This window comes from Pelodiscus sinensis, chromosome 1 (genome assembly GCF_052426305.1).
Source record: "Pelodiscus sinensis isolate ZL-2025 chromosome 1, ASM5242630v1, whole genome shotgun sequence".
In the NCBI taxonomy this organism is placed as follows: Eukaryota; Metazoa; Chordata; order Testudines; family Trionychidae; genus Pelodiscus; species Pelodiscus sinensis.
Genome location: NC_143052.1, coordinates 209,868,303 through 209,890,479, shown reverse-complemented (window position 1 = coordinate 209,890,479; position 22,177 = coordinate 209,868,303). Strand labels below are relative to the sequence as shown.

At 36.0% G+C, this 22,177-nt stretch overlaps 1 protein-coding gene across 3 annotated transcripts in view; it reads left to right on the top strand.

Annotated features, from left to right (window-relative positions):
• Positions 1-22,177, top strand: part of POLA1 (DNA polymerase alpha 1, catalytic subunit) — a 315,435-nt gene that overhangs the window by 139,269 nt on the left and 153,989 nt on the right. For all 3 annotated transcript variants that reach the window (XM_075913285.2, XM_075913286.2, XM_075913287.2), the window contains exons 33-34: positions 5,113-5,294; positions 7,000-7,131. In XM_075913285.2, coding sequence (XP_075769400.2) covers positions 5,113-5,294; positions 7,000-7,131 — 314 coding nt within the window. The remainder of the gene's footprint in view (positions 1-5,112; positions 5,295-6,999; positions 7,132-22,177) is intronic.

Here is a 22,177-nt window from a genome sequence, read left to right as displayed (position 1 = left end):
ATCCCCAGTCTTGTGCTGTAGCACTCCTGCACCATCCACACACTGCAAACCTGTTCCCAGAGCCCATCATATACCCCAACCGAAACTCCTGCACCCCCACATCCACAAACCTGTGGCTTGCTCCAGCACCCTAAATCTCCACCTGACCCAGCACTCTCCAGACTGGAGCCTTCTCCCCGAGCCAGGATCCCCTTCTCCACCTCGTCCTGCACCTCTCACCCTTTCCCACACCCAAATCCCTCATTCCCACCCCAGAGCCCGCACCTCCTGTCTCAACCCAGTGAGAGTGAATATGGGCTGAGGAGAGCATGTGATGGAGAGGAGGGGATTGGAGAGGGTGGAAAGGGGTGGGGTCTTGGAGAAGGGATGGGGTAGAACTTGGCTTGTCCTGACATTTAAATAGCGATCTTGGGTGTAAAAAGATTGGGGACCACTGCTCTATACCATTATCTAAATCCATAATAAAGATTCTTGAACTCCTTGCCAGAGGAGGTTGTGAAGACCAGGACTTTAACAAGGGTCAAAAAAGAACTAGAAACAATCATGGAGGATAGGTCCATCAATGGCTATTAACTAGGATGGGCAGGAATGGTGTTGTCCCTAGCTTCTGTTTGTCAGAAGCTGGAAATAGGTGACTGGGGATGGATCACTTGATGAGTATCTGTTTTGTTCATTCCCTTTGGGGCCCCTGGCATTGGACACCGTCAGAAGATAGGATACCCGGCTATATGAACCTTCGTTCTGACCCAGTATAGCTGTAAATATATTCTTATATTGAACAGAATTGGCCTCAAAACTGTTCCCTATAGGACCCTACTTGATATGCCCTTCCAATTTCACTGATTATTGCTTTCCTGGAGCTTTACAGCTCCAGTTAGCTGAAAATGGCAAACTGCAGCCAATGGGAGCTGTAAGGCTCCATGACTATGGATATGTTATGTAAACAAAACGGCACGGGCCTACCTGCAGCTTACCCTGGTGCCCTCACAACCCAAGTTTGAAGAAAACTGGTCTGGGTAGAGCAGTTGAAAACTTAATCTTACGTTATCCTGAGGCAAAGAAAGATGAGTGATTCCTGAGTTCTTTCCATTTGTTTTCAAAAGCCAAAAATACTTTTCAGAACATTGTGCTAGCCTTATAGTTATAGGACTGGGTTTTTTGTTTTTTGTTTTTTTAAATACTCACTACCCATAGTACTCAGAAGTTCATAGTTTCTATATAGGCATTCCTAAGTGTGATGACTGGATTTTGTAAAATGGTATAACACTTGGTAGATTCTTCTATTTTCAGATGCATGAACTGCTTTTTGCGGCACAATTAATTCAAGATCGACTTATTTTTGGTGTGTAATGTTTTCATAGCAGAGATTTTTTTTAAAGCATCTGTTGCTCTGCAAGACTTATCTATATACTTATTGCATTTTTTAAGACGAACGAACAAACATGTTCAATCTGATATTGTCGTACTCCTGAATTTTCATTATTTTGGCAGCGTTTTATCAACAACGTTCCCTAGCATTTAACTCTATTGGGTGGTAAAAAACAAGTCATTTTTCAAAGACCCAAATTAAAAATTTAAAAAAACTTCTGCTGGCATGGAAATGGACTGGATGACTGAATTTGTGGTCTATCACTAGCCATTTTTATAGTGAAAATACTTATATTTTCATTTTTCTTTGACAGAGGTTTAATCACTTCATGATTTCGATTGTGTATAGGTTTTCCTTTTAGGATGTCTATTCAGTCAAAACAAATCATTTAACTTAGAAGTATAGAAAGATCCCTATTATCTAAATTTAGGCAACACTGATAAGGTAATTTGGGTATTTGTATAATGGAGAGATAGTGACAGAAAAGTCTCTGGTTAGGGGATTTATTTGCAGTGCATGATATTGAGGGTTTAGATAATCGGAATCTTTTTGTATCTTCAATATGTATGTAGTTGGATGTTAATGTACATTGCCACTTACATGATGTGATTCTAAAAGAAATTCACATCCTTAGTCTCTAGGTGGCAGCACCAGATACTATTTTCCTTTTGTTTCACAAAACCTCTAATGAGCAAAGGTAAAAGTATATAAACTTTCTGTTTGCATAGCTTCCAAAAAAGGTTGATTTTTAAGACTAATCTCATTGTTAAAAAGATAATACTAATTTTAGGTAGTCTACATAAATCAGTACTCTATCTCTCATTGCCCTAAAAACTGACACTTTTTATGACATTTTTTAATGCTCACCATCATACTCTTTGGAGGAAAATGGCCACCCCCAAAAAGTCACCTACAGAAGTTTTAGTTTCAAATTGTTTTAGTAACCAAACCAAAATAATATAACCTTGGTCATTTGTTTAGTGTGTTAAGACAAGAATTAAAATTCAGTGGCAACCCCCAAATCTTTCTCTTCTGGTGTATTTCTGTCACACAAAGATAAATCTCTTTGGTTTATCTACATCATTACTTAAATTGTGAAGATTTTTTTTTTAATCATGAATACATCCTCCATTTTTTAAAGTTAACAAACTAACCTATTGTGCAGTCCCTTTACTGATAGTAAAATGTTCAGCATAAAAGTAAATCTGAAATAATTAGCAAGCCCATATGGTTTTCTCAATGTCATGGAAAGATAAGAGTCAAAGGCAGGGTTTATTGTTTATAACTCTTGGGCCTTCTTTTTTTAAAAAAGTATTACAAAGGGAAGAGGAGCAGTATTTCCATTCTTTAAACATTCCATGCTGTGGTTTTGTTTCCAAAATAAGGCATTCTGTCTTGTGCTGGAGCATGCAACTTGATATTCTGAAATGGATTAAGTAACCAAGAAACAATCCATGAAAGGAAATAATAGATAATATAGGACCCAATTCATCAGGATAATCAATCTAGGCATGTTTTAAAGCACCTGATGAGTACCATTGATTTCTGAGAGACCATTCATATGGGGTTAAATAAAGTACACTTTGCTGAATCATTCCCATAATTCTTCCTTTGTTTTCCCCAACCAAAATATCTAGTCAAATGATGACGATACCTTTTTTTTTTTCAAAAGTAGATTACCTGTTTGTTTTAATTTTTACCCAAGTTTCTCTACCTACCCTGCTACCACCACTTTTAACAATCTGAATACTGGAAAATCACAGAGCTTTACGAAAGTCTGGAAACTTTCTGAGTGCAAAATATTATATCCCTTATTTAATTTTTATTTAGTAAAAAGGATTATCTGAGCATAGTGCAATATCTTTTGAGAGGGAATTAAAGTTATATTTCAAATTAGAATGTGCTACTATTTCTACATTAAAGTAGCAATCACTTCTTTTACTCCATTTTTATATTTCCAACAAAGAAAAAGTGTTAATATTGTACATGTGTCCATGCATTCATAATTTTTGCCTTAGATCTCAGCCCACCTTTTGTTTTTCCTTCTTAGAATTGGATAGTCAAAGAATAATTTGAGGAGGAGGAAAATGTTATTTAAAACGTATCTACTACTTGTCTTGCGGGACGTTTGGCTTTTTCAAAGGGTACACATGAATGTACTTTTTAAAAAACTTGCTGTCTCTCTTTAAGGGACCCTGTGTACCATGGAGTGTCTGGCAGTTCTGTTCTGTTTTATTTCTAATGACCTGTATAAATCTATACCAAGAAAAAAAATCTAATTTGGTATGAAGTTAATAGTCTTTGTGTTTTTTTAAAAAAGAGAATTTTAAAAATGCTTATCTAGGATACTTTTTAAATTGAAATTAAATAAATTAAACTGTCATTTTGTCATCTGGCGTATGCAGATTTTCTTTTGCTTAAATTTGACCCGTTTATAAGTCAAAATAAGCATAATGATTAAAATTAGCTATAGAACATTTTTATTCTGTGATAATACAGTTAAATAGTGTTATACATACAAGTTTAATTTAATTGAATTTTTTGGGCAGGGTGTGTTCTTTAGGTCTATGTATATTGTGTGTCTTTCCACTTTGTAAGACCAAATGCTTGAATTTTATAAAGAAGTGGTGCTCGATGCTTATTGTGTTCAAACTTCTTAAAATCATGGCTGCTTGTTATATTTCACACTTAAATAATCTGAGATGACATGGTTTTCTTCCTTACTTTCTTAATTTTCTTAAACTTTCAGGTTATTCTATAAATACTCCTTTTCAGAAATGTTTTAGGAGACTTTTTTAATAATAATGTATACTGTTGTTCCTGAAATTTTGTTAGACATCTGTATTAGAATATAATGTTTGATGGACATTTATCTAGATTATTTACCTGGGTTACAAAAATTGCAGCTCAGATAACTGGCCTTTTTGTAAGGGTTAAACATGCTTCTAAAAATATGTTAAGAAATGTGAAATTTACCAGCCTTACTTTGACACTTAGATAGCTGGAAAAATGAACTTCATACATGTGGGGGGAGGGGGGATTCTTTCTTTTTATTGAGTCAGTATTATTAGGATTTCTTTTGTATATTTATTTGTTTAAATTCTTGGGTTCTGTCTCCAATGCTGCCTTTTTAAATGCTGCTCCTGAATTTTAACCACTGCATTAGATTGAAACCTACATGCTGTTAACCACTGAGCCAAAATGAAATCGACCACTGCATTGAAATCAGAGTTGGCAGTTGTATATGAACTTGAGGAGTTGGTAATAGCAGTGCCCCCGTGTTCCTTTAATGGGGATTTTATTCTCTGTTTTCAGTTTTAATGGTCCCATTTTGATTTAAAGACTGTTTCTTAATAATGATGCACATTTTATTGAAATACTTTCAATGTAACTTAAAAAGAAAATAACAATAAAACCATCTTATAAGAGTGGTTTCCTCAGGAACAAAATGTTCTGTTGCATACTCCCATGATGGATAATGCAGAGTGCTTCTTTTATTTATAAATCAATCTTTTATAAAAAGATAAGTGATTTATTCATGTTACGTGAATCTTATTTTAGGTTAAACATATAAAATGTATTTGTATTTTTTAAAAGCAATCTTTTCCTGAGGCTAGATTTTTACTTTCTGAATTTACATCATGTGACCCATTTTGAAACTGTTGTACGAAACCTAAGGGAGAAACACTGGCCTAGCTTGAATTGCTTATTTTGGTCTTAGAATTTTTATTTTTTATTAATAGGACTGGATCCCTCTCAATTCAAAGTTCATCACCATTACCATAAAGATGAAGAGAATGATGCCTTGCTTGGTGGCCCAGCTCAGCTCACTGATGAAGAGAAATATAGGGATTGTGAAAGATTTAAGTTTTCCTGTCTGAAATGTGGAACAGAGAACATTTATGACAATGTCTTTGATGGTTCGGTTAGTTTTTGATCTTTTGTTTTCATAGTTCGATTTGGGGGCGGGGGAGGCTTCCTGTATAAAAAGAGGCTTTTCAAATACAGTTCATTGGAATTTGGACTGGGGAAAGACACAGTTTTGGTTCTGTTGTTGATACCTTTAGTGATTCAGTGCTGAATCCTATTTCATTCACAAATTTCAGCATGGCATGTTGTACTCTGGAAACATTTGTCAGATTAATGAAGCCAAATGATATATCTGCTTTGGTTTACAAATAGAAGTTAGGGTAATTTTTTTATATTTAATATTTATCTTAACTTTGTAACTTGCAATTCTCTATTTAATGAAGCCTGCTTATAGCAATAACATTTTCTTATCCTAAATCATGTTAATTGGAACAAAGTGTTTTTGAAAATCAGCATATTTCTCTTTACATCCCACTTCCCTTCTTGACAAAAAGGTACTTCTGCGCTATCTTTCCTGCTGTCTTTGTATATCAGACATAAAAAGTCAGAGGGATGCATTCTTGTCAAGGAGTGCTGCCAAAAAATGTATCTCTGACCTTGGCTCAGAACTTGAAATAGGGCCAGGTATTTAACTCTGCTGCGATGTTATGCATGTACTAGTCATTGGCAAATTAGCAGGCTACAGGGTAGTGAAAACCTTGAAAGTTAAAGCAAATAAATCCGTTATCTAAATTAAAAGTAATTATTTTAAGTTAATTTGGACAAACAGCAGATGTTTTGCATTTTTTAAAATCAAAACAAAGCAGTCTTTTGAAGCAAGCAAGAGGAAAAGACCGACACAGATCAGCAATGCTTTATAAATCCTTGACTTTTGTTTCATTACAGCTGTAAATACGATAGTTAATTGCATGGAGGCTTGACGACTTGCAGATGGGCTAACTGTAGAAGAGCTGATGTCAAGCTCTAAAGTCTCTTCCACCTGGAATTGCTTAGTATTGTGGGTGAGGTTTTAGCCACATTGGATCAGAAAAACATGGAAAAAAATCCCTCACAAACTGTTATAAACATACATCCTATATGGTTGTATTCTTTACAATAAGAATGTCACTGACTTCATTTTAGCTATTTACAATCAGTCTTCAGGATCTGAAAGCTCAATTTCACATGTTTGAAGATATGCATAATGTTTCATTGGAAGAGTTTAATCAAATGTACAGTCTGTGGCTTTAGTGGATGAGGTGGTGTAAATCTTTAATATTATTTTTGTACTTTTAAAAATTATTCAATGAGCCTGAAGCAAAAAAAGATTGCTTAATGATGTACACTCTTATAGCACATTTTCATATTTGATACTTATATAAAAGATTCTAACACTAAGATCAATAGCTTCAATATTGATAGTGGAGTCCTTGATAAAAGTGATAAGCCTGGCTTTTTCAGGGGAATTGATTTTACTATAGATTTCACTAGTTTATCAATCAACTAATAATGTTGAATAAAAATAAAGTCTGAAGCAAGTGATTTGTTAAGTTCTCCAAATGATCTTTGTTTATGGGAAGACTGTACATCCTAGTGGTGAAGAATCTTTAAAAATAGAAAAGCCAATTGTCATGGGATGGGAGGAAGGAAAACCTCTGTCGGTGATTAAATTGCAGCAGAGTTTTACAATGCTTTGTCTCTTTATGTATTGTGTATATACTTGATACACATGCTCCTGTGATAACTTCATGGTGGTTTGTAATTATTGTTTTTATTTGCAGGGACAGCATATTGAACCCAGTTTGCAACAGTGCAGTAAGAAAGAATGTGATGAATCCCCTTTCAACTATATGATTCAAATGAATAACAAACTACTCCTGGATATTAGACGTTACTTAAAAAGCTACTATAGTGTAAGTATCCAAAAAGCTTCTTTGGATGGTTAGATTAATCATTAAGATTCTAATGAAGTTTCCACTTTTCTTGTGGGTGACAGAATATTCATTTTGTGCAATACTGATTATTGTGTTTGATAATGGCTGCAAAAAAACTTTTACCCATAACTAATGTAATTTTTATTCTTATGAAAACAGATTGCTAATATTAAACCCTAATTTAAAATGCTGGTTTCTAAAATAAATTTTAACGTGACTTAGTCTAAAGAATCTGATAGATAAGAACATTTTACACTTTTCTATATAAGTTATTGGTCATTTTACAGATAGAGTAGATCTTTGTATTTTAAGTTTATTTTTTGAAGAAAAGCTGATTGATTCTGAGGTTCTAAGACTGTGGATTGGGACCTCATTTTAATGGGGTCACTAAAGCTAACTTTTGATTTGTTGGGGCCTAGGGCCAAAGCCCAAGTCCCACTGCCCAGGCTGAAGCAGATGCCTGAGGGCTTCAGACTTGGGTAATGGGGTTCAGTTTACAGGCCTAATACCTGGGATGAAGCCCTTGTGCTTTGAACTCCCTCCTGGGGTAATGGAACTTAGGTGGACTCAGGTATCCATCCCCCCTCCTGGTCATGCAGTTACTGTTGTCAGAAAGGGGTCGTGATAGAATAAAGTTTGAAAATCCCCGGTCTTATGCATTGAGAAAAATGGACAAAGGTAGGGGCTTGAGCATGCAAATGCCGACTTAATGAACAGCCTATTAATTGGAGAAGACTGACCTTGTTCACTAATAATGTTCAGAAGGATGTCTGAGACAATAACTTCTTACTTGTTCTATGGGCTATGAAAGTTTGTTTCTGGCTTGCAACAGTGTTAGAACCACATATATACGATACAATTTGTTAAATAAATATTTTGAAACCAGACACAAGCATAGGTTTTTGGCATTTTGGCATTATACTGGCAGTTCCAAGCAGCGTGAAGAAGGGTATTTAATAGCAAAATGTTAAGATTTATTTTTGTTATAGCCATTTGTAGTTTGAAATTTAAATAAAAGATATCCTGTGGATTAAATCGTATTATAAACTAGACACAACCAGTATCAAAGTATTCAGATGTCATGGGGCTAATTGAGTCACTTTTATAGTTTAGAGGAAAACTTAATATAGACTTCAGTATGACTGCATATGTTCAATGGAAATGCGTATCTGCTGAAATTAGTTCATTTTCCTTTTTAATAGTAACGTAAGTTATAAATAGATTATGGCGCTTATGATGAGACGAGTTGGGAATGTTTTTGTGAAATGGTAAAGGATTTTTGTGATATTTGTATGTTTATAATGTGGGAGCTTCAGATGTTCAGCAATTCAGAAAATAAAGCCCTAGATGTCTAAAGCTAAGGATGTCTAAATAGTGTGTATTTCTGAAAATTTAGTCTTTTTTGAACGGTTTACCAAATTGTTGGTTCCTTTGATTTGAATATTACAAAACATTTGCAAGGAAGTACAGTAGTAAAAATTTGTTCCAATAGTTCTAGTGTATGCTTATGTTTCCTCTGTATTAATTCTTAACACATTATTAGGTAAATGTTTCCATACGAATTGCATTTCCAGTAGGAAAAAAAAAATCTGAATTCCTATAAGAAATTGTTTTGGGGAAAAAAGTGGCTTCTTTAATATTTGTTTGTAGTATTTGAAGGCCCTGTTTTCATAGAGCCCAAAAGTTCTTTACTATGTTTAAATTTAGTCACTTAGTTATAAGGCTGAGTAAGTTGCTCCTTCACATGAAAGTTGAAGGAATTGGCAGATGGTTCAAACAAGCAACACCATAGATATGACATTGACCTTAACCCTAGCACAAGCTTAATTTCAAAGTTCATTTGTTTCCAAAATCGACATTCAAATGACATAGTTGTTATGCTAGGTAATAAAAATTCTGTTTTATTAAGGCTATATAGCAAACCATGTAGCTTTAGTGTAAAAGTTGATTATCTTCTAAACTTTTCTAGACTTGATGCATTTAGATTATTATAATTATTTAATAAAAGTTCTAAGCATATTTCTAGCACTTAAGGCACAAGAAATTGTTACATGCATATAATGTATAATATTGAGCCCATCGAAAGAGACGAATTATGTTCAGGTTAAGGGGAAAGAGTAAGTATTGTACTATGCTCTGTCCCTATTGATAATTTCTTGCAATAGGTTTGTTCCCCATCATTATGAAATTAAATTATAATGCAAATGGCATTGTTCAAATGCTTCCAAACTAACTTTTTAAGTATCCTTTTCCGTGGTCCAGAGAAATTATGATTGAATACAGCTAATAAGATCTTCATGTGGAAGTTATAATAGAAGTATATTGAAAATTGAGCTTTAGACCAGTTAATCAAATTATTTATACAACATTCTGAGAGTTTAAAAAAAGCTGTAAAAATGCCAGGTATATTATTAGTTACCCGAAGATTGCAATTACTGTTCTGCCAGATTTTATTTCCAAATAGAAACGTATTTTTAGTTTGTAAAAGGGAGATTTCTTTACAGGAAGCCTTTATTGTATCCCTGAAATAATTAGAGAGGCAGGTGCTCTGTGAGCTTCATTTTATCTCTTTTATCCAGTGCTTCTAGTAGCTGTGTAACAGTTGGAGATGAAAATTTTCAAATGGGATGTTTGGGATAAGGGAAATCATATAATCTTATAAACTATAAGGGCATACTGTCTGAACAGAACCTTGGATGAAACTTTGAGACTTTTGTGTAGTGTTTTGATGGTTGCATGGCTGTGCTCTTCAGTTGTGGAGGAAGAGATGTAAAAAATTAAAATAGACAAACAAATTGTTTTAGTTCACACTTGTATGGCAGATATTACTGTTATTTCTACAGTGATAACATTCTGCATAAGACATAAATATATGAAAATGTAGTGTTTTATTTTGACCTTGAAAATATAGTAAACTTCATTGTGTGAAGGTGATAGTGCCTAGATTCTCATGATTCCTAACCCCTGTTTTGAAGTCCATTGAGTCTTTCCATTGCGTTCATGGGCTTTTAATCAAGCCTTAAGGATTTCAGACCACTCCTTCCTTATTCCTTGTTGTGTTGAAGTGCCTTACAAAGCCCAGCCTTGTGCCTTCTATCATAAAAATGTGCCTACTTAGGTACAAAATCTGTTTGTTTTTGTATTTGTAAAACACAAACTAGAAAAACCCAGAATAATTACTTCATGCAAGTAGAATTGTGCAAGCCCGCTATGTGTTATTTTAATACACACACTCACTTTTGGTAAAAATACTTTTTTTTTTTTTTCCTGAAACTAGCCTTGTTCCATTTGAACACTGCAATATTGTGTGGCTTACAGAAATTACTTTTAGAATTATTCCAGTAATTAATGCCTTAATATTAAAAAACATGCACCAGCCCTGACCTTAATTATTAATTTGTAACTGCAAATATTTTAAGCAAAAATGACATCCAAAGATTTTAGTTTTTTTCCAGAGCTGCATTATTCTTTTGAAAGATTGATTTCAGTTTTTAAATTCTGCTGCAGAAAAGCAAATAGAGAGAAATAGCTAATCTAAATTGGGAAATGAAGAGGGCTTTTTTTAAGCATGAAAATTTCATCATCTTGTCAGCTGGCAGAATGCCTGCTGTGTGGATTCACAAAGGCTAAGAATTACACTTTCATGAAATTTTCCTCACTAACTGCCCTGGTTAATTTGAAAGATAACCCACTGTTTTAATTCATTCCTCAATTGGGCGGTGCAGGTTTTATTTTTGATCTGACAAAGCATTTGTGTTAATCGTTTTGGCCCTCTACTAGACACTCTTGGGATTGTGCTTTTACAATAAATGTGTCTGTGATAGCTCTTTAGTCTATTATACTTACAATAGATCCATAGAACTGGTAATTAATTCTGTACGGCTTTGGAAGTGGGAAGAATAGGTGTAGCTCTGTCAAGTGCTGCTGGGAAGTTTGTTTAGCTGGTTCATTTTTGAAGTGTTACCCTAAGCCATCAATGAAAGATCCATGCTGGAGAGAGGCTGGGATAGAAATTAATGGCCATAAATGAGTAAACAAACCCAACTTTTACCTTGAAGAGTGGAGTCACTTGGTTTATGGTATATGCATCTAATTCTTATGTTAAAAAAGCATAACAGAAATTTCCTATTGAAATATTTGTCTATAATATGGAAGGAGTTTCAGGAATAAATGTTAGCAATTCTGTTTCCTTTAATAAACTACTTGCACATCACAATCTACAGCTGTAAGAAAATTGCAGAATCTAACACCTAGCACTCCTAAAAACATTTTCACTTCCATATATTTCCTTTCTTTGGTTATTAAAACAAATGAAGAAAGAAAGGAATTCTCAATTTAATATTCTCTATTTGCTGCTAAGAACATACCCTAAATGTGCAATGTGACTGATAGCAAAGTTCACCTTGCCTAGAGTGGATTGTTCATGAAGAACTATGTCACACAGACACAATATTCTTTTATCTGTTCTGTTAATGTATACCTGTGGTGCCTCGGCAGCATGTATGTAGTTAAGGGATACATTTAAATGTAAAGAAATCTCAAGTTTATTTCCTATTAGTTTATAGTTACCAACAATGTAAAACCTGTTTTGACTTAGGGATCTTGGTTTTGTTCATAGTATTTATATAAAAATGTACCTAGCCCTTATTTCACAGCCCTTGTCTACTGGACCACTATCCCTCGCAGATGGAAGTGAGTTTGAAAGGCTATTGAGCACTGCTAAATAACTTTGTGCTGTTCTGCTGTGAAAATTCAGTGTTCAATAGCCCTCAAAATTTCTCATTTCTTACCTGTGGTGGGGTGGTCTGCTGCTTGCATATTAGGTCTCAGCATAGAGGTATCCTAGTTATAGCACTTGTGTGTTATTTTAGTTATTCTGTATATCTTGGGTTTTGCATTAATATTTAGCACCTTTATAAAGGCAAAAGTTTTTAAAATAAACACCATTATAAGAAGTTATAAAAAACATAAATATTGAAATTTCAATACATATCCACATAACGGTACTAAGATAACAGGAGTAGTTCTAAACGTGGAATCTTCCACACTGCAAGAAGAACAGCAAGTTACAAGCAGACATCGCATGAACAGGTAAAAATATGATTGTAAGGACTGTGATGACCATTATATAATCACGTTCTCTCAAAATTTTATCTGTTTTAAGGTTTTCTTGGTACTAGAAGCTTTAGGATATTGCAGAGTTTGGAATTACATCATTGTAGTCTCCTTTATGAACCAAACACAATAGGGTTGTATCCATAATTGGGAAACCTTCCAAGTCCAGGCAGAGCTGGAAACTATTGCAATGCAAAGGAAAGGTAAAAGACTAGTGTGGTTCTGTTAGTGGTTCCAAAGGGACTCAGAATGAATGAAAAGAAAATCTCCTATCAAATTCTCAAGATTTTCTTTGGCTTTTAGCTAGTTGGCCCAGTATCATCTCCTTGGTCTTTTCTTCATCGATACTGACAGCCACATTTCAACCAGGACCCTATTTTGACTAACCACTGGGAAATAGATTTACTGTTCAGTGAGGAAATAATAATCAACTGTATTGTTGTAGCCAGAACAATCTCCTTGTCTTCCCTAGAAGTGCATATATATTCATTGGACTGGAGATAAGATGAGTTCCTTTGAGACTTCTTGGGAAACCACATGCTAGGGCTCTTTGGAATGATAAGCAGTTATTCATCACACACTTCATAGTATATTATCTAGGATTGGTTAATCACTACTATCACTTCTGTGTCGTCTGCCCATGAAGGAAAGGTTTAAGACCTCTAACATCAAGATAACTTGTTTTAGCACAGTGTTTCAAGGGTATGGTCAATTTGTCTTCACAAAAGGCATTGACAGTTCTTATTAATGGACTTATACTTTTTTTATTGGCTTTTAGTACTCCCAATGAGTAGGAACCCATCTCACTAATGGTTGAGTGAAGTTTGCCCAATGCATTCAGAACCTCAGTCACTGAAATTTGGTGAAATTCAGCTAAAAAATAGGGTATGTTTATCCTTTTCCACCTGCACTCTGTAAGAATGTGCATAATTTTAACTCGGCTATTATAGACCTACTGTTCGAATGACTGGACAGAATTCTTTCATAGTGTGATAGGAAAAAAATGAAGTCAATTTCTGAGCACATACTATTGAAACTGGTTCATTAACAGAAACAGTGACATGCTGTGGCCACAGCCTGGAGGTCATGATAAGTATGACAGAGCGGTGCATGTGGTTTTTTTTTAGAGAGAACAGTCATGGCCTCATTCTACACTTGACTGTTCCCAAGGCAATTTCAATAGAAAACTGGGAACCACTATCGGAATTTATATTTTCATATTCATTAAATTATTTTTAGAGGTAATTGTTGAAATATTTACATTTGTCTAGGCTTAGGCTTTTTGCTATATGCCATTCACATTTTAATGTAACTTTGGATAGAAAAGGACCTCTGTGTAAAACACTTGAGATATAAGGAATATGAATTTAGTAATTATTCAGTTTGGGCATGTCTAAATTTTATGAAACAAAGTTGCCAATGATAACTGTAATTTTGATTGCTATACTTGTACCTCTGATTTAAAATAAATAATATTCTTTACAGTGAATTATCAAACAAATACATCTATATTACTAATTGAAACTCTTACTTTTGGAGCTAATTGTAACCAGCTTGCCAGAAGAACATTCAAAATGTAGCCCACAAATGTTGAATTTCTTACCTTGCTAAGTCAGAAGATCCAAAAAATGTCTAGAGCTAAAGAGATCAACTTCTACCCGATGTGACTTCCCTTCCTACTTTGCCCTGATCAATGCCTGTTTCTGTAGGGGCAACAGAAAGTTAAGATTCTTGTCCTCAGAATGACATTTTTATCAATATTTGCTGTCTTTACCAAAATGGTTTTTGTACGAGTATCTGGCAGTATAGAAACTGCTTTAAGAAAGCTATGGGATATATTTTAAAATTAGTATTGGAGAGATTGAGGATCTGCATTGGGTCTTTCCTTGGCCGCATCCAAAAACCAGAAAAACCTTTTACTACCGTTCATAAGGCCTCCTGAAAGCCAGACTTGCTGTTCCATGCTCAAAGGCATCAGGAGGTAAAGGAAAGATAACAACATTAAATGATAGTACAGGTAAAATAATCTAACCTTCATATTCAACTTTCAGAGCAGGTAGTCCTGTCTATGCAAATGCTAAGCCAAGGTAAGTTGAGCAGATACTGGAAAAAGATAAGAAGCCATCTGTAGCTGTTAGTATAATCAGAAATGCACGTGTCTGTACCGAAGGCTTACTGGCATTAATCAAGAATTAGCCTTCAATCAGAGGTAGTAATTTCCAAGAAGTTTTTTTTGGTTTTTACCAACACTGGGGGGAGGAAGGGTAAACAGCTATTTTGTACCAAGAATCCCTTTTCCTGAATATTTTAGTGGCCCCTTGCTTCAAGAAATGTTTCCATTTCAGAGAATCTTTGGAAGTCTCGAAACAACAACAAAAAGCAGCTAATGAAAACAAAAATTTTGCCATCCTTCCACAATTCATAATTTCCTGGAGAAGAAGAAAAGGATTAAATAATGCAGATTGCCTTCTGATTTGTAACATTTTCATTGCTATCTGTTTCTTTTAAGAGTCCAGAAACTATATTATACATATCTTCCTCTAATTTTTTCCCTCTCTCAAAACAAAAAGAAAAGAGGGGAAAATATCAGATATAAAGATACATTATCTTCCTCTATTTGCTCCTCCAAGAAGGAAAGTGAAATATCTTCTGCACAATTATAAGAATCAATCAAGAAAACGACATTTGTTTCTCCTGATATCTAACCAAAATACAGTAGTATCTTTGAATCTTCAGAGGAAGGAAGCAGAACCTTCTTAAACAGAAAAACATATTTTTCCCTCCTCTCTTCCTGAAACAATCCCGGAAACTATTGATTTCTGGAATAGATTCAACATAAGATGTCCTTACAAAGTAGAGACAGTTTATGGAATTATGTATAAGTTAGTGAAGAACGAAATCTGCTAAGGAAAAGTTCACACAGCTTGTCAAAGTCGTCTCTTCATTAGCAAACAACAGTAATTCCTTCTGATGGTGGCCTCTTTTCTGATGATCCTTGATTCATCACAATTTGTGATTTCCTTTGGGAGGAGGTTCTTGGAGTTCTCAGCTGCATCTGTACTACTTTAATCATAGAATACTAGGACTGGAAGGGACCTCGAGAGGTCATAGAGTCTAATCCTGTGCCCTCATGGCAGGACCCAGTACTGACTAGACCATCACTGATAGACATTTATCTAACCTACTCTTAAATATCTCCAGAGATGGAGACTCCACAACCTCCCTAGGCAGTTTATTCCAGTGTTTAACCACCTTGACAGTTAGGAAGTTTTTCCCAATGTCCAATCTAAACCTCCGTTACTGCAGTTTGAGCCCATTGCTTCTTGTCCTATCCTCAAAGGCCAGGAAGAACAATTTTTCTCCTTCATCCTTGTGACACCCTTTTAGATACCTGAAAACCGCTATCATGTCCCCCTCAATCTTCTCTTTTCCAAACTAAGCAAGCCTAATTTTTTCAGTCTTCCGTCATAGGTCACGTTCTTGAGACCTTTAATCATTCTTGTTGCTCTTCTCTGGACCGTCTCCAATTTCTCCACATCTTTCTTGAAATGTAGTGCCAAGAACTGGACATAGTACTCCAACTGAAGCCTAATTAGCACAGAGTAGAGCAAAAGAATGACTTCTCGTGTCTTGCTCACAACACACCTGTTAATGCATCCTAGCATCATGTTTGCTGTTGACTCATATTTACTTGTCTTTTACTTGTTTTAATGTCTTTTACTTGTTTTGTTTTTGTTATCTGTGCTGTATGCAGATCTGTTTTACATTTTCTGGAAAAAGTTAAATCTGTCCACTAAAAATATCTATGGCCACTTATTACTGATGCCTTCCTAAATGCTATAATTTTGACAAGATACTTTTTCTCTAATTAAATGATCAGCGTGTGCCTGTGGAGAGGCAATTTCTGTTTCAGATGGATCTCAGTATCTGCAAGGTTTTCAATGGTCCAGTTAGGCCCCAAAAATGAAGTAACAGAAAAGCCAGACTAGAAAAAAACATATTCAATCAAAGAGTTCCTTTTCTCAATTTCATTTTAGAAAAACATCTCTTTATTTGTACAGATTTCTGTAGCTCCACACTGCTTAGGGATAGTAGAGGTCAAGGACCAAACATGCTGGGAGGACGTAGGGTTGCCAGGTGTCCGGTATTGAACTGGACAGTTCAGTATTTCCACCTCCTGTCCAGTAAAAAAATTCAGAAAATACCAAACACCTAAAATGTCTGGTACTTTCTGATTTTTTTTTCACGGCCAGGAGGCGAAAATCCCAGGCTATCCAGCTCAATACGGAGGCAGCCTGGCAACCCTAGTGCTTATGAGGTTCCGCAGGGGAGCTGTCCAGCCCCGTGCAGGGAGGCAAGTGGCAGGCGGCAGCCTCTTAGGGCCAAAAAGCCTCATCACATGTTTCTTAAAGGGGCCACCCTGTTTGTGTGGGTTTGTTGTTGTTGTAAAGCAAAAAACAAAACAAAAAACAACTCCTCTAGGGATCCCCCTTTCCCCCCCCCCCCCCGGTATTTTTTCTGAAATCATCTGGCAACCCTAGGAGCATGCTTTGTATCTTCTTCGGTGATCAGGACCCTGGAATATGTAGCTTTTACAGAGCAAGCAATTCATAAGTTCATATCACTTGGTGCAGCAAAGGAAACCAAGCTGAGTTAGCATCTTTCAGGCATTACTCATATTTCTTCTGAAATGCTCCATTAAGGTCAAATTAGTTCTGGGCTTCAAATATCTCTGTAAATCCACAGAGACACCTTCCATTCGGAGGGAAGCACTGGTATGAATTTTATCATTCAGAGATTTAAAAAAATTATCTGACATTATTCCATTGCAACCAGTTCCTTTCTTTGTGTTTTTATTTGTATAGTTTACGGTAGGTTTTCTTCACTCTGATTTCAGGGGCTATCACTTTACCTAACACTACCAAAGCAGAATTCTCCCTTTTGACATCACCAAATATGTAAATCATGGTCCTTTCAGTAGTTGACTGAAGGGCATCTATCTCTTTCCTTATGTGAATGATACTCAGATAAAGATCTAGACAAGAGAAAAGGCAACTATAAACATCCAGGTAGTCTTGGAAACCCTGAGGTTTAAATTTGAGGAAATCAAGTCCAATATCCAGTATAGTTTTAGATCATCCACAAGAAAACAAAGGAGGTACTTTTAAAGCAACATTATTCCTATTTGAATAAAGGAGAAGGAAGTTGTACTCTGATATAAATCCACTATTGAACAGTAAACTTATGTCTGTAGCCTCTCTTCTGTGGGTTCTGAGGATAGTATAGTGTCCTTGATAGAGTTACTACAGTTGGGACTATTTCAAGAATGATCTCTCCACTTGTGTAAATTATTTCTTTTTGATCGTGATCTCAAATTCTGTGCAAGACACATCAGTCGTCCCCTGTCCCACAAAGTGACAGTACTCACCACCAACTTCATACCTCACAACAGAAACCCTAATCCAGAAATCTATCCCTGGAGCAAACCCTATGGCCAGCTCTGTCTACACATTTACCCTAGTGACACCCTCACAGGACCTAACCACACTAGCGATATCATTCACATGCACATCTACTAATTTAATCTATGCTAGTCATGCCCTTCTGCCATGTACATTGGACAAACTGGACTGTCTCTATGCAAAAGACTGAATGGACACAAACCAGACATTAAGAATGGCAACACCCAAAAGTGGGGAAGCACTTTAACCTGGCTGGGCACATAGTATTAGACTTGGAAGTTGCCATTCTTAGATAGAAAAACTTCCAAAACAGACTGCAGAGAGCAACTGCTGAGCTGGAATTCATATGCAAATTTGACATGCTGAAACAAGGTCCAAATAAGAATGGAGTGGTTCTTGCATTACAGTAGGTAATTTCTTCTTCAGGTACTTTTACCTTCTCCCCTCTGTTGGAGATTAGCCACATCCATTCTGATTTAATTAGCACTTTCATCACATTCCCTTTTCTGTATCCTCCCCCTGCCCTGTCTTTCTTTTTCGCTTCAGTATCTGAGGAAGTGAGATCACCAAAGCTTATGCTCTAATACTCTAATAAATTTGTTAGTCCGTTTCAGCAAGAACAAGAAGTCTAGTGGTGCTTGGAAGACTAACACGGCTACCCCTCTGAATTCTTTGTGTGGTGCACTTAAATTAGATCATAAGAGAATCTCCTTTTTCATAATGTTGAGAAAATAACTGCCAGAGGTGCCAGTCTCCAGAGCTGGGGATGTACATTTGAAGCAGAATATCCCTGGGGGGGGTGGGTGTGTGTGTGTGTGTGTGTGTGTGTGTGTGTGAGCAAATCCACAACATAATTTTTCCCATGATTTAGTTAGTTTTATTCAAGTTTATTGGACTGAAGCTATGTACCAGACATACAAGAGCTGTGTATTTTCCACTGATCAAGGTAGACAGTAGCTAGATGATGATGAGACTGTATAGCAAATAGTGTGAGTTCCTTTCAGCTACTCATTTTACATCAGGAATCTTTGCAGCCCTACACACAATCATAGAAATGTGAAGCTGCAAGGGACTTAAAGAAGAGTCATACACTCATGCAGAATTGAGTATACCTAGACTATCCCTGGAGAGTGTTTGTTTAACCTGTTTTTACAGTTTTCAAGTTCTCCTTTAGTTGTCTTTTCTGAAAATTAAACATGCCCATGTTGTTTAATGTTTCCGCATTCTAAACTGACTGTCATTCCTGTTACTTCCTCCTGAACTCTCTACATTTTCTCCACAACTTCCCTAAAGTATGGTGCCCAAAATTGGATTCTGTACTTCTGTTGAGTCATCACAATGCTAAGTAGAGTTACGTCCCATGTCTGACACTCCAGTTAACACACACCAGATTATTAGACTTCTTTACTACTCCATCACACTGTTGACTCATTCAGTTTGTGATCAGTTAAGAGACCCCAGTTCCTTTTCGGCTATACTACCACGTAGCCAGTTATTTCCTATTCTGTAGATGCAAATTTGATGTTTCCTTCCTAAATGAAGTACTTAGCGCCTTTCTTCAGTGAAATCCATCTTGTTAAATTCAGAACAATTCTCCAATTTGTTAAGGTTGCTTTTGAATCCTGCCCTCCAAAGTACTTGCAACCTCTCCCAACTGTGTAACATCTGCAGATCTTATACTCTCCACGCTATTATCCACATTATTAATGAAAATAATGAATAGCATTGAACCCAAGATTGACACCTGTGGGACCCCCACTAGATATATCCTCCCAGTTTGACAATGAACACTACTCTTTGAGTACAGTTTTTTAGTTTTGCAGCCCCCTTATAGTACCTTCATTTAGACCATATCTTTAGTTTGCTTATGAGAATATCATGCAGGACTCAACTCAAAATATATTACATCTTCTGCTTCCCCCATCCCACTAAGCCAATAATAGTGTCAAAGAAGGAAATTAGATATCTTTGGCTTTTTTTTTCCTTGCCAAATTCATGCAGGTTATTCCTTATAACTCTCTGTGTGATTCCAAATTATTTAATAATTTTGGTTCAGTATCTTTCCAAGGAAATTGGGCTGTGAGTTGTCTACAATTCTCTGGATGCTATCGGTTCCTCTTTTAAAAAGACCGGAACTGTTTGCACTTCTCCAGTCCCCTGAACCTCACTTGTCCAGCTGGAATTCTTAAAGGTAATTGCTAACTGTTCCAAGATTACTGAAGCTAGTTCCTTAAGTACTCTAGGATGAATTTTAGGCCCTGATTCTTTGAATATACTTAACTTATCTAAGTATTCTTTAATCCATTCTTTCCCTGTTTTGGCTTGTACCTTCTTCCTTATCAATATTAATTGTGTTGAATATTTGGTCACCATTAACCTTTTTTGCAAGGATTGAAGCAAAATATGCATTAAACTCCTTAGCTTTCTTGATGCCATTAATTATTAGCTCTCCTTCCCTGCTAAGTAGAGGACCTACACTTTGCTTTATCTTTCTCGTGTTTTTTATTGTAGTTAAAGAACCTCTTCATATATTGCCTTATGTCCTTACGATTTTGTAACTAATTTTGTGTCTTAGCCTTTCAGATTTTGTCCCTATATGCTTATGCTTGTTATTTTGTATTCTTCCTTGTACAATTCATCCATGTTTCCACTTTCTTTAGGATTTCTTTTTTATTTTTTTATGTTATTGATAAAGCAATATTGGCCTGTTTCTATCTTACCATTGCGTTAGTATAGTTTGCTGTTGTGCTTTTAATATTACCTCTTTGAGAAAACTGCCAGATCTCCTAGACTCCTTTTTTTTCTCTTTAGTTTTTCTTCCTGTGAGACCTTACCTCCCATTTCTCTCTCATTGTATGATCACCTTCACCCAAATGTCCTTCCACTTTCAAATTTGCAACAAATTCTTCCTTATTGATCAGTATCAAATTTAAAATGGCAGTCCCGCTATTTATGTGATGTCCTCCACTTTGTGAAGCAAAATTTTGTCCTCAGTACATTCCAAGTACTTGCTGGAAAAATTTTATTTTCCCATGTTAGTTGTCCAATAGATGTCTGGTAAGTTAAAGTCTCCATTACAACCACATCTTGGCTGTGTCTACATTGGCCCCTATTCCATAATAGGGATGCAAATGTAGCACTTTGGAATAGGCAAATCCGTGGGGGATTTAAATATCCCCCGCGGCATTTGCATTAACATGGCTGCTGCTTTTTTCCAGCTTGTAGATAAGCCAGAGAAAAGCGCCAGTCTGGACACGATCCTCCGGAAAATAAGCTCTTTTCCGGAGGATCTCTTATTCCTACTTTCAAGTAAAATAATAAGCTCTTTTCCGGAGGATCTCTTATTCCTACTTCCAGACTGGCGCTTTTCTCTGGCTTATCTACAAGCCGGAAAAAAGCAGCAGCCATGTTAAGCAAATGTCACGGGGGATATTTAAATCCCCCGCGGATTTGCCTATTCCAAAGTGCTACATTTGCATCCCTATTACGGAATATGGGCCAGTGTAGACACAGCGCTTATGTTTTGGATATTTCTGCTGTTTCTTCTAGAGATGCCTCTTCTTCCTCATCTGATGGGTTATAGAAGACTTTACCATGACTATCAACCCTATTTTTTCTCCTGTTTTATCTTTACCCAGAAACTTGCATCTGGTTTGCCTCTTACCTCCTTGGAACTTGGAACAATTATATATATTCTTGTTGTATAATGCAACACTCTACTCCCTTTTTTTGCTCAGCCCATCCTGCCTGAAAAGATTATAACCTTCTATGCCAATATTTCAGTCATGAGATTTGTGCCATAGTGTCTGTGAATCCAGTTAAGTCATAATTTAGCTTTTGTTCTAACACTTCCAGTTTTTCCCGTTTAATTCCCCAAATTCTTACATTTGTGTATAGACCTAAGATGTTGAGCAGAATTCCCCATTGATTTTTCTCTTGTTGCTTCTATGACCCTTTTGTAATTTTCCATATCCTCCCACAACATCTAGCTCTCTGTTAAGATCGCCTTTTGAAAGATTATGATGGTGTCAAAGAGCATTGGCTTAGAAGAAGAAAGCTTGACAAGGTTGAATCAGTTTTTCATTATGCGATCTTCCAAATATAATAAATATTTAAATCTTTTCAGACATCTTCACCTCTTAGGGAAAATCGTAAGATAGAAAAATAGTTTTCCATGATAAGACTCTTCATTCCCCCAACAAATCAAAGGTAAATGTAATGTTCTTGTATGTATCTTTTTCCTGAGACTGAGAATATTTCAAAAGATTGACTGTAACATGCTGCAGATAATTTTGGAGAATGATTGAGAAGAATTATTAGTCCAGGAAATCCCTGGTGGTACTTGGTCATAGATTGACTTTGCCTCTTCTCCAGAGACTCAATCCAGATCTTTCTCTCTGTGGTTGGAGCTCCACCGCAGTCCCTTGCAAGTTAGAGTTTTTTAAAAG